The sequence below is a fragment of the Mesitornis unicolor genome, unplaced genomic scaffold, assembly GCF_000695765.1.
Source record: "Mesitornis unicolor isolate BGI_N332 unplaced genomic scaffold, ASM69576v1 scaffold41988, whole genome shotgun sequence".
Lineage (NCBI taxonomy): Eukaryota > Metazoa > Chordata > Aves > Mesitornithiformes > Mesitornithidae > Mesitornis > Mesitornis unicolor.
The window spans coordinates 1-12,125 of NW_010204650.1; the positions used below are offsets into that span (position 1 = coordinate 1).

The window sequence follows — 12,125 nt, forward strand, 5'->3', positions numbered from 1 at the left end:
TGCGGGCAGTACTCGCCCGTGTCGGACGCCGAGGACACCAGCGGTTACTCGGAGTCGGGCTCGGAGTGGGAGGAGAACACCCTCGGCGCCTTCCGAGCCCTCTGAGCGCTGCTGCGGGCGGGACGGCCTTGGGGGAAGGGAGTAGAGGTAAAACGGCACCCCCGGCCTTGGTGCGAAGTCTGCCCCCGCCAAACGCAGTCCTGGGGTACGCGGCTCAGGCAGGGAGCAGTCATGTACCCCTGCCACCCCCTGCTCTGCCACTGTTGCACTTTATCCGGTAGTAACTGATTTTACCTATTTATTTAAGGAAGATACGGGTCAGCTCCATCAGCTGAGGTCATCTTTTAACACTGTATTTAAAGATTCCTAGTAGCATGTTTTGTATTTCTATTTAACCTTTAGCCAAAACGCTAACCAAATCCACTGTGTTTTGGGGCCAGGTCTGTTGGGATTTTTTGATAGAGAAAAAAAAATAAAATGTTTACACATTTTTACCCTACTTGTGTGCATACTTGGGGAAGGAACAGCATTTCCTACCTTGGTGGATGTGGGGTAGGGACCAGAAGTGGTAGATGTCCCAGCTGCAGGTCCTCTTCCCAGGTCCTGGAGAGTCACAGCTGTGGTTCAAGTGTGAATAAGAGACATAAGGGGCCTGAAGGACAGGTTACAAAAACTGCCTTAAACCATCTGTCAGTATTCACTTTAGATCTGCCCTAAACAATCCCAATGCCTGAACGAAAATGCAGATTTATGGCCTACATAATACAAAATGCAAACCCTCAAATCATCATCTTGCTCAGACAAAAAGCTTCACCTTTGCCACATAAGTCAAGGCTAATGTTAAACTACAGAAAAGTAGGAGTGTTTTGTGAGCACTCTAAAAGGTGCGTTAGCTTTGAATTTCAATACTAGGGACTGCACAGAAGCTGGTTATACAATTGGTAGTGCTCTGAATGGCTCTGAGAAAACCAAAATTAGTAGTAACAGAAGGCTCTTCTGTAATTCAGTCAATTTATTAAGGATATATTACTATATTTGTATTTTGAGGATAAGGCCAATTCTTCCTGCCTACTTCCAAGACTTGCAGAGCAAGTTGTAAGACTCCAACAATGAATAAGCACCTGAATGCCATGAGGCTCTGATAGTTTGGAAGCACAGAAAAGGTGACCTGTGGACTGGTGGCAGAAATACCTTATATTGGGAATCATACCCCATAGAATAGGGTTACTAATGCATAAAAGCTTTCAGTGTCACCTCATAACATACCTGTGCTTGCAAGATCTGGGACAGCCAAACTGTGGTCTAACTGTAAGCTTGTAAGGGTAAGTGGCATAGCAGGATTGCAGATTAATATTCTCTCTCCAAAAACCAGAGCTTTCTTTGAAAAAAAAAAAAAACAACAAAAACCAAACATGAAGAGAAAACCAACCAACCACCCAAAATTGGACACATCCACGCAAGCGAACTTGGGTGCTTAAGGAGCTGTTACGTTAGGGGTCAGGAAGAGCCCAGAAGAGAGCACTTACAGCAGGAGACAGAAAATGAGACAGTTCTTGGGGGTGCAGGGTGAATTACTGACACTATTAAACCAAACAAACTTGTTCTACTTGGGTAGACTTAAGTTACTGTAATTGTACCGAGTTCTTGAGATTCCTACTAGACTTAAGCCACATTTGGCAGAAACAGACATATTACTGTATTTCACCAAAACTCAACAACATCAACTCTGATCCAACATACTGGTAATCAAGGAGAAATGCAACCTCTTGGAGAAGAGGCATGCATATGTTCACATCACCTACATGAGTTGGCTAAATGATGTGTGAAAGTACAAGGATACATTTATTGCAAATTGTGCATCTTATTATATTACTCTGCAATGATTTATTAAACCTTTCATCAACACATGTTAGAAAGAGCAGATTTAAGAATCCACATGTAAACCCCATTATACCTTTGGAATCAGAGTTAAGGTTGGAGTGTGGTGGTTACTACAATGTATTCTGTAACATGAAAGAAATAATTTTGTCATGAAAAGCAGGGTCCCAAATTTGCTGAATTTCAGCAAATTCCCTCTTTGCTGAATAGCATTCTGGGCAGTGTTATCTACCAGTGCCTACAACTTCTCTCTCTGTTTCAGGTGCTTGCTATCAACAGGACAAAGTCGGCCTCTGTGACTGCCTGATGTTTCATGTTGGGAAGTCCCATTCCACAAACACATTCATGCATTTGCTTAAGTATGCGGGCAGAGTCCTGACAGAACCATAGGGATTACAGAGGTTCATGAGTGAGCCAACGAGCTGCTGCTGGAAGAGGCAGTCCTGGCTGTCTTCTTGTGCTAGCACCAATGCCCATCGGCCCTGGCAGAGAGCGAGTTCAGTGCTGCACAGGCAGAAAACTTGACAAGAAAGGTGAACTGTTCAGCAGCACAGCTCCCCGCACTAGCACAACAGCTGGTTTTAAGAGCAGCAGGTTACAAGGAGAGGGGTGCGAGGGGACAGTTCTTTTTACCTGAAGTTAGCTGTGGGTCACCTTAGTTACTGTCAGACTAAACCTACCTGAAGTTAGGCGTTGGCACCTTTCTCTCTTTACACGAAAAGGGTGGTGGGAGGGGACCTTTCTTGCGCTGCATCACCTATCTCAGAGAGTCCTGGCTTTCACTCCCCCTCCTTTTCTCTTGTGCAGAGAGAAGAAAAAAAAACAAACCCAAAAATCCAAAAGAAATTATAACCACAGGTGCAGGTGAAACCTTGGAAAATGTAAATATCTGCCAGCAAGAAGGAAAAGAACAAAAACTTACCAGCTTCTGTAAAGAAAATAACTATCCTGGCCAAAGGTACAGTATCAACTTGTGTTCATTAAAGCAAATGCTGCAGCATTCTCAAACATCCAGCTCTGGCTGAAGCATTAAAAAGGATTTCTACAATTCAATCGCAGCAAACCAGGACACTTCTTTACCAAAGAGATGGTAACATCACAAAATAATGGGTAAGGTAATCACAAAAGCAATCGCAGGGACCACTACAATGTTCTGTTGTGTTACAAGAGGTAAATTTCCATGGGTAACTCTGCAAAATTAGCGCTTAGCATTATTTTGTAATATCCCTTGTAAATTTTCTAAATACCTTTTAAAACAGCTACTCACCTTGTCCTCATAACATTTCATTTTCAGGAATTAAGTCAACTTCTCTTTAAAAAACCATCTGCAAAAAAGTTTGCATTTTTGTGAAATATATCAACTCTCATAGGTCAATTTATTCAGTTACAAATTTCATTGAGAATAAAAGATTTATGCGTTTTGCTTAATTAACAGAACAAGTTTAGCTAAATATAAACTCTGCACTTAAGTTTTGCAGTGGCACAATACCAACACAGAATACAGAAGCATCTTTAAACTATACAAAATTTTAAAATTGAAAATAATCCTGTTTACATATTCTTTATACATTAACATATAAAAGACCTCATTTAATGAGGCATCTAAAAGAATCAAAAACATCTCTACGCCTATCTCTGAAAAGTCTTATCTGGAAACAATTCATTACACAGAAGCTTTACAAGACTATTTAAACAAACCAATACACACTTTTTACAAGATTAACATTCCAAAAGGTACTCATAGGCAGGTTGTCACTTTTTGTTTTTGTTTTAACCTCACTGGTTATCTTTAATTATAAAAATCTTCATATTTATATATGCTGGGTATTGTTGGATAACCAGTAATCTAATTTAAAAGTTGTGCAAAACAAACAAAAATTTGGAAAAACAGTAAGTTTAACCAGTCATTTATATAAAATACCAGCTAACACAGTTCTTTTGCCCTGTGTGAAGGGAAAAAGCCACAACCAATCTCACTCTGGAAAGCTACCGGTTACATTTTTATATTCCTTCATCAGATTTCTTATATAAGTTATGATAAATTAAAAGTTCCAGCAAGACATTGACTGATCGATAGACCTGCCCAACATCCTCAAGTTTACAGCTCCTGTTTGCTGGCCGGATCCCGCTGCTGCTGCTGCTTTCCATCAGGACTGCCCAGCCTGCGTTGGCACCAGGCTACCCGAAGGCCAAAAGGACACCTCTCAATACCCACACAGAAGCGTAGCTTTACACAACAAAGCCCTGCCATGCAGCTACTAATTTGAGCCATTTCCTCTTTGTCACTTCTAACATACCAGGAGAGCCAACAGCAAGAGAAGTGCAGAATTAATCTGAATTTTTAAAAACTAAGTTCAAATTATATGAAAGCATGTTTTCACGTTTATTGTAATAAATGCAATTACTAAGAGATTACCAGTTAGCAAAACTACTGTATGCGAATAAAATGGAGAAATCTAATGTAATGCTGGCCAGTAGTGCTGGTTTTCTTAAGAAGCAGATATATTTAAAAGGGTTCTTTCTGAGAGGTTTTCTTTTCCCTTATCTTCTGGCAGTTAGGGTATTTGGTGAAGCCTATATAAGGAAGAGGATTTTCCAGAACTACTTGCTGTACACTTGAAAGTTTTCAGTCTCTGTTGGTGTTATTAGCTGCAAAAGCGTGTAAATTTCCCATCTGGCTCAGACCACTCTGAATATGTGCAACGTGGATCTCAACGTTATTCTGAAAACAACTACGGGAAGAAAAGAAGAATAAAGAAGTGTTAAACCCTTACATAAGAGTTGTGTCTGAGTATTTCTACAGTGAGAGCTAAGGTATCAACATAGCCAATACAGAAATTCAGATGAATCAGTAGTACATACTATTGCAACTTACACTAACACAGCTCAAGAGACAGACGTGAAAATAGCATTTGCACAAACAGCTGCATGAAATCCAGAGTTACTGACTCAAGTAGTTTAAAAAAGACTTTAACATGATCAAAGTTAATGAAATAATATTACGAAGAGATGCTAAAATGCACCAAATAAGTGCCGTGTAATGGAAGGATCATCACCTTCTTCACAGTGTACATCAACCTTTAGTTGAGTCCATTCCAATGTGCAATTTGCAGTGTTGATTATAGAGAAGCTGTACTAGTGTTTGGGGGTTATTTTTGTTTTTACTAATGAAAAATGGTATAAACCAGCATTTCTCAATAATTCATTTCAAATCAAAAGGCCATCCTACTATCTTTGGGAAAAAAAAAAAGTGTGTGTGTAGCCTCCCATTATTATGCAGCAATACGAGTATGGAGGGCATAAGGTGTAACATATAGGTGTATTTTCTGAATTATGTAATTTAGTAGCATTAAAATTATTACAAAAATCCTGGTCACAAGCTGGAGGCTGCAGTGTACTGCAGACAAATACCACCACATTCTTGCTATTTTTATGGTGCTTCCTCAGGCATATGCTTGTGACAACTGTTGAAAAATGGCCCATCTAGACTCGATGGGCCTTTGATCTGGCACAACATAGCTGTTCTTCTGTTTCTCTGCTTAAAGTATTGCTAATGGAAGCAGGTCAGAAGGTATACATGTCAGTTTTTGATATTGACAGACAAGAGGTTGAGTAACTATGCAAAAAGAATACTGAAATTGTACCGTTCTGTGGCTTAAAGAACTTAATACATTTACTAGTGGGATTTCAAAGTCTGAAAATGTTCTAAAATAACTTACTTAGTTGTCATAAATGACTGAAGAGCAAGAAAGTCTAGTTGTTGCTGCATCAATTTAGCACTTTTTTTTCTCTTTTTTCCCCCCTTATTAATTTTTTAAATCAGGTTACTTCACTGATAGGTTCAAACAGAAAACTGCTAATTTCACACTCCCTTTACAAAGCCCTCTTTTAAATGGGACCATTCCTATAAAGTTACCAGATTGAAACCCTTAATTTTAATCAATGTTTACCTCTAAAATACAGTAAGAATTGCTTGTGTACATATTACAAAATATGTAATTAAGAATTAAATATTCAAAAAGTAATACCTGATATTTGACGAGTCTACTGAATTCTTAATGTCATTTAATGAATCTGTTAGTGATTTAAATTCAAAGGAATTCAGGTCGCCTCCTTCTGCGAGACACTGTAGGAGAAGAAAATGAAAGTGTTCTCACAGTTTGGCACAAAGAAACTGAAAGAATGTTAATACTATGTATTCTATGAGAGAAATTATTTTTTGCAAGCATTTTACCTTAATCTGCAGTAATACTGCTGTAAGTCTAGAGATAAGGTCAGTTAAATTTTCACTCTCAACACAAAGCTGTCCTGTTGTTGAGGAATTTGCTTGCCTGACGATCTCCTGAGCCTCCTCTTCACACCTACGCCTCAGATCTGTTGGCTGGTCTGCAGGCTGGAGGCCTTGGTCAGGAGCAAGCTACATAGATAAAACAGAGAAATTAAGATGTCTTTTGCATTTGGTGTATGTGTGAAATGACAAATTATTTAAAAGAGAGTTCACAGGTATATAGCACACAGTATTTTTTTCTTCATTTATGAAGAATGCATTTATTCATGCATGTCTATTTCAAAACTGACCACTGGCATCAGCAAAAGTTTCTACATCCTGGTAAGAGAAACAGAGACAGACAAAGACAGGGACAGAGAGAGAGAAGGAATCCAATACAGCTGCTACAGGTTTCATTTCAAAGTGACCCCCGCCTAGGCCCTATTCCCAGGAAATTATATTTTTTCTTTTGTACTTAGGTTAAGCAAAACAAACAAGTACATAGAGATTCCAGCAAAATCTTACCTCATAACAATACTGTTGAACTTTATGTAAAACTTTATTTAAGTCTTTGTTTAGTTGTTCTAGATCTAGAACAATAGTCGCGTATCTCCTCTGAAACTCAATGCCTATTGGCATAGAATAGGATTTCTGTGGAAAAGACAAAGCATATTAAAGTTAATGCAATACTGTATGTTTATATCTTTTGAACTCATCAAAAGGAATTTTCACTTGAAAATAAGAGATATTTGAAAACAGTGTTAGTAGAAAATTGTTAACATATAAAATATTAAAATGTAGTGTCGCTATTTAAAACTCCCAAGTGCCAACTGTGTAGTAACTACCATGCTTTTATTCTCTTCATAAAGACTATGACAACCCGTGGTGGTAAACGCTACAGAAGACAACTGCGTTCCACCCTGCTTATTTCTCCAGGAGTTGGCTGTGGCTTCTCTCTTACTGTATGAGCAGAAAACTGTCCTGTCAGCAGGAGAACAGTACAGGACGATATGGCCACGGCCACCTCTGCTGCAGGATGGGAGGCACAGCTGTCTCAGAAGTTAGTGATCACCTGAGGAGGACTCAGTGCTACATACTTTCTGTTACAGTTTTACCAAAACAGAAAGTTGCTAGAGCTTATATTTGGTAACATAAGTATTTTGCATAAGCACAATTTTCTACAATATACTGTTTTCAGGACCTGTCTTGACACTGTTTGGGTGGAATTTACAAAACTGAAACAAAACATACAATGTATTATAATAATGTCCTTCACAAATGGCCTGTTGCAAGATAAGCTGGATGTATTTTCACTGCTTCTCAGCCAAAAGTCTGAGATACAGGTATCTCATACAATCAGACCTGTAGCTATAGATTTTACACCACAAGATAAAGCAAATTGCAAAGTCAAGACCCTTCATCAGAAGGATCCAGGTCAAAAACTCAAAATCAAGTTTTCAGTTATCAGTTCAGTTCAAAGTTCCCCGTTATACTTTATCACTGAAATGATCTCCAGGAATTTAAAAGTCTGAATAACGAATTAACAGGGCTTTAAACTAACAGTATAACTTCAGAATTCACCTAAGAGCAAACTGGAAACCAGCATAAATTTGACACACTTCCTGCAGCTCTGTAATGTAAGGGAAAAATTCTAATTTTCAGTTCTTCTTCAGTGACACCCCCCTCTCCTCAGAGCAGACTGGACTAATCCAGGTTAGCTGTGAAAGCTGCAGACAATTGTGAATTCCCCAGCACAGAGGAAAGGCTAAGAACATTCTCTGTTAGTGACAATGAAAGAAATATTTCTCAGCACCAGCACTATTTCTGATCCAGGAGCAATCTGAGATGTGGAAACACTAACAAATAGCTGAACCGGTAGACAAAAAATGGATGGTTTTCAGTAGATGGAAGCAGATTACATCTGTGTCACTGAGCATCTGCACACCTCTCTGGAACGACTGGCATCACCTTTACCTTGTCTTTATTGTAGGTGAAGTGAAAAATTGAACTAGCCATCCTTTTTATTCAAATGGTGATCAGAAAAGTGTTTACTCTTTTATGTACGTGGTAACTTGTTTATAGCCTGCAACCAAGACTATTAGTGATACCAAGACACTTAACTATTAATAAGCTGTCCTTTCAGAAATATGAAATAAAAAATATGTGCAGCTGTATGTATTATTAGCTCCTCTGAAGGCATCCTCTGCCTCATGTAAATTTATTATTATTGCCAGATAATAATGGACTACATTCAGGACCAGTTTGGATTTTGGTCAGCTTATTTCTATATTGGATCAGTTATATTAAAAAAAGTCTCCATAAAAGGATTACTTTAAACCAAACAGTAGTGTTACTCTAACAATTATTGAATCACAATTGTGTGAATTATTATCAAAGTCTGACAATTAAACTATACCTAAAATGAACTCAAAGGATTCTATTTTATTCATATTCAGGTATGTTAGTGATGTTCAAGTGGATTGGTGCTGGAAAAAGATTCTTCTTCAAAGAAAATACATTTTAAAGGAGAAACAACATATACTCACAGCACAAACGTAGATGGGATTGCTAAGGGACAAAGAAGATTAGAAGACAGGCTAAGAATATGGCCCAATAGAAGACAGGCTAAGAATATGGCCCAATAGAAAGATTCACATCCTCTATTTTTATCAGGACAGCCTTGAACAGTAACAGAGGTTGCTTTATGATTGCTGGTTTACAAAGGAAACAAGGCAATGGAAGAATTTCAAAAGGATCTCGAAGTCCTTATCTAGGCCTCAACGGAGCTAAAATATATCAAATTTGACATTTATTTCTAGATCTCCTTCTTCCCTGATGCTTTTCTACCCCATCAATTTTTTTATTTTCCTTGATATTCTTATTCCACAATACAGTTAATTTATGACAGCTGAGTGATGTGTTAATATCTGGATTCTTGTCAGAGGAAGGCTACTGTCATTCTTACAGATTTCCTTATCTATGAAAAAGTACTAATATCTCACTAAAGACACTACACTTTTTAGTTATTTTTAAGAAGAGTTGATAATTTTTCAGTATCAGTTACAGGCTGCAGTGGCATGTTTTAATTAAATTCATTCAAAAAGAAGCAAGATTATCAATAAGCAAAATTGTAAGATGAAACATTCGATGCACAGGAGAAAATAATGTAGTAACTGAAATGATAACAAGGGTTTGAAGAGCAGCATCACAGCATAAAAGAAGGAAATTACAGAGACAGAGCAGGGCAGTAGGAAGCTGAATAACAGAACATACACGTGCACATGATCACTGAAGAGACAAAGAGGGAAATCTCACCACAATAAATCAAATCCTTCAACATTCAAATATTTTACATGAAAGAAAAATCCCAGCATTTTTGGTTTCAAGAAATAAAAAGGACTCATCTTTCTCCCTACAAACCTTTAGCCTTCTGTCTGTCCATCATAGAGACAACTATCTGGATGCTAGCAGAAGGTTGAGACTGATAGCTTTCCGCTTTCAAGTTGACCGATAGCCATGGGTAGTAGAAAAGGCATTCTTATAATTTTGATTTACTGACTGATGATTAGATAAAGTCTAGCAAGAAAAACTATTCTGCTGTTGCTAATTATGCTGTAGCTGCTCTGATAATGTAATTTTAAATGCTGTTCAAAGGCACTCAGAGCTTTATATGGAAAATCTCTGAGTTGAGTTACTATGTTAGCTAGAAAGCTAAATAAATAAGTACCTACCATCTGTAAAATACAATTATGGTGAATGTCTCACCATATAAACTTGTACCCAAGACTTTCAAAGTACATAGCATTGACTTATTTTACATGTCAACTGACATATGCTATTCTGATGTTAACAGTAATTGGTTTCCAAAGTATAATGCTTTCAAAGAAGAATAATATTTGAAACGGACCTCTCTGACTTGTCTTTTAAAAAATAGTTTTAAACATTCACATTCTAGAAAGCAATATATATTTTATCTAGACTCTAGTTTTAATTATATCTATTTGCATTAGCTGTTAAAGCATATCCTGTTGTAAGAACTGAAAAGAGAACATTCTCACCAGCTTTTCTGCTTCTGTGTTCATCTCTCTCAATTGTTTGATGTGTTCCTTCTTGATCATAAGGATTTTTGATAACCTGGTCTAAAACAAAGGAACTACTTTTAGAATGAGTATGTCCTTAAGCAGTTTTGAAGTGCCACAGAAATCCAAGACAACAAACTGTGTTTCTTTCCTAATTTCAAAATACATTTCTCAGTTGTTCATCAAGTTAAGATGCAGAAATAAAAATTAATGAAACTATGGATTTCCATATATTTTTAAAGCATTTTCAAGTACCCTAGATTTGAGAATGCTAAAATCCATCAGCTGAAATTTCCTATGATTAATATAGTTTATGGCCAGCTAGAGGCTGAAGAATCAATTTTTTTTTTACTCTAAAGGAAAGCGAAGGTTGTTACCATCGTGTACTAAAATCAGTATCATTCACCTTACCATACTTTTTTCCCCTCCCCACACAGTTCTCTGCCTGTTCTCAGCTGTGCCCTCAACTGAGCACCAGGCCTTTGTGTGCACTCCTGCAGTAAAACCTGGTATTTTAGATTTAGTTTAGATATTAGATCTAGTTTATACAGAACAACTCAGGGCTTTCATTTCCCTCTTTAATAATGAGAATCCCCTGTTTCCGCTGCCCTCAGGACCTAGCAGGCTGATGTGGAAACCACTGTGAGTGCTCTCAACACACATTTCACTCCTAAAACTACTCATACTCTCTACGACCCAGAGAGAAAGCCTAGCTCCACTCCAACTAGAAACAGTTTTACTGATGTCAGCAAAGTCAAGATTTCAGGTTTTATAAATTGCAAAGGGGTTAACCGCATCCTAGCGGTGGAACATGGGACTGGGAGAAATAGGAACTCTTAGTTCAACATACACCTGCTTATATATAATCTCAGTTCAGTTTTAAAGCAGCCAAGTTTCTTGCCCTCACAGATCCTAATGGAAAACTGTTCCAGGACCATTTTCAGCTACTTATGAATCCTCTTGGAATTTCCATGTTAAATGCATCCTTGTTCACTTCATAGCAATTAGTTCTGCCAAAGCTGTATTTTGGCTAAATATAGGCTTTTCCTCCTTGTATTTATCCCTATTTAGTCAGGGACAGTAGAAGCATCTCTTCTCCACTGTTTTCACTAGACTAATTACAACCCAAGCATTTCCAGTCTCCTCTCCCATAATGGGCTCCTGATCTCCTGAACTTTTGAACCCCTTTCTGTATTTTTTCCTATTCACTGTGGTATTTCCTGAGTGTGAGCAACAGGAGGCCCATACCAGTATTTCTAATGATAGACCTGTAAACTAGACCTGTAAAACAGCATCAATACTTCTTTCTCTATCTACCACAAATCCTTTGCCAGATGCATCTCATGAACAGATGGGCAAGCCATAGCCAGACACACAGAGGCAACACTGTATAGGTTACCACTCTTCCAAATTTAACTGCTCATTTCTGTCCTTGTGCTGTTCCCCAAAACCTGTGCTGGCCAGCACTTGAATTTTTGCAGCCATATGAAGATCCCAACCAGGGAACTGATAATGACAAAACAATAAATTCAGAAAAGGTAAGAGAGGAAAAAAAAAAAAAAAAAAAGAAAAATAAAAAAGAGAGTTTTCAAAGTGTTACTTGTGAGCTGGATTATTTCTCTGATCTAGTTTCTAACACACCACACAAATGCTCATGTTGGCAAAAACACACCTGTGAGGAAGGAAAGCACTGTACACCATCTGCCACTGCTGCCAAAAAGTTATTGTCAAGCTCTGCTGTCATCACCATCCTGCAACTGCCTAACATGTCTAAGTCTTCCTTCATGAAGCTTCCCAACTTAATGCAGAATATATTATTTGTCCCTAAAACTTGCAATGTATTTGGTGCTTAACTTCTACGTTGATGTCCAGACATATTCACAGAATCACAGAATCGCTCG

The 12,125-nt window shown here is 38.0% G+C and overlaps 1 protein-coding gene across 1 annotated transcript; it reads right to left on the reverse strand.

Annotated features, from left to right (window-relative positions):
* Nucleotides 1-3,217: 3,217 nt before the first annotated feature.
* Nucleotides 3,218-10,279, reverse strand: LOC104545883 (protein lin-9 homolog). The gene is made up of 5 exons (XM_010191124.1): nt 10,204-10,279; nt 6,671-6,796; nt 6,113-6,295; nt 5,907-6,004; nt 3,218-4,610 (listed from the first exon to the last, which is right to left on the reverse strand). The coding sequence occupies exons 1-5, from the start codon at nt 10,261-10,263 to the stop codon at nt 4,505-4,507; spliced, it is 573 nt and encodes a 190-aa protein (XP_010189426.1). The 5' UTR covers nt 10,264-10,279; the 3' UTR covers nt 3,218-4,504.
* Nucleotides 10,280-12,125: the final 1,846 nt, after the last annotated feature.

What these genes read in the sequence shown, in the direction of transcription:
- LOC104545883 (XM_010191124.1), bottom strand. Translation starts at nt 10,263, where the DNA reads ATGATCAAGAAGGAACACATCAAACAATTGAGAGAGATGAACACAGAA. An exon ending in TTCAACAGTATTGTTATGAG is followed by an intron (nt 6,296 to 6,670) that starts GTAAGATTTTGC and finishes TTATCTATGTAG; the next exon opens with CTTGCTCCTGACCAAGGCCT. An exon ending in GTAGACTCGTCAAATATCAG is followed by an intron (nt 4,611 to 5,906) that starts GTATTACTTTTT and finishes TTCTTCCCGTAG; the next exon opens with TTGTTTTCAGAATAACGTTG.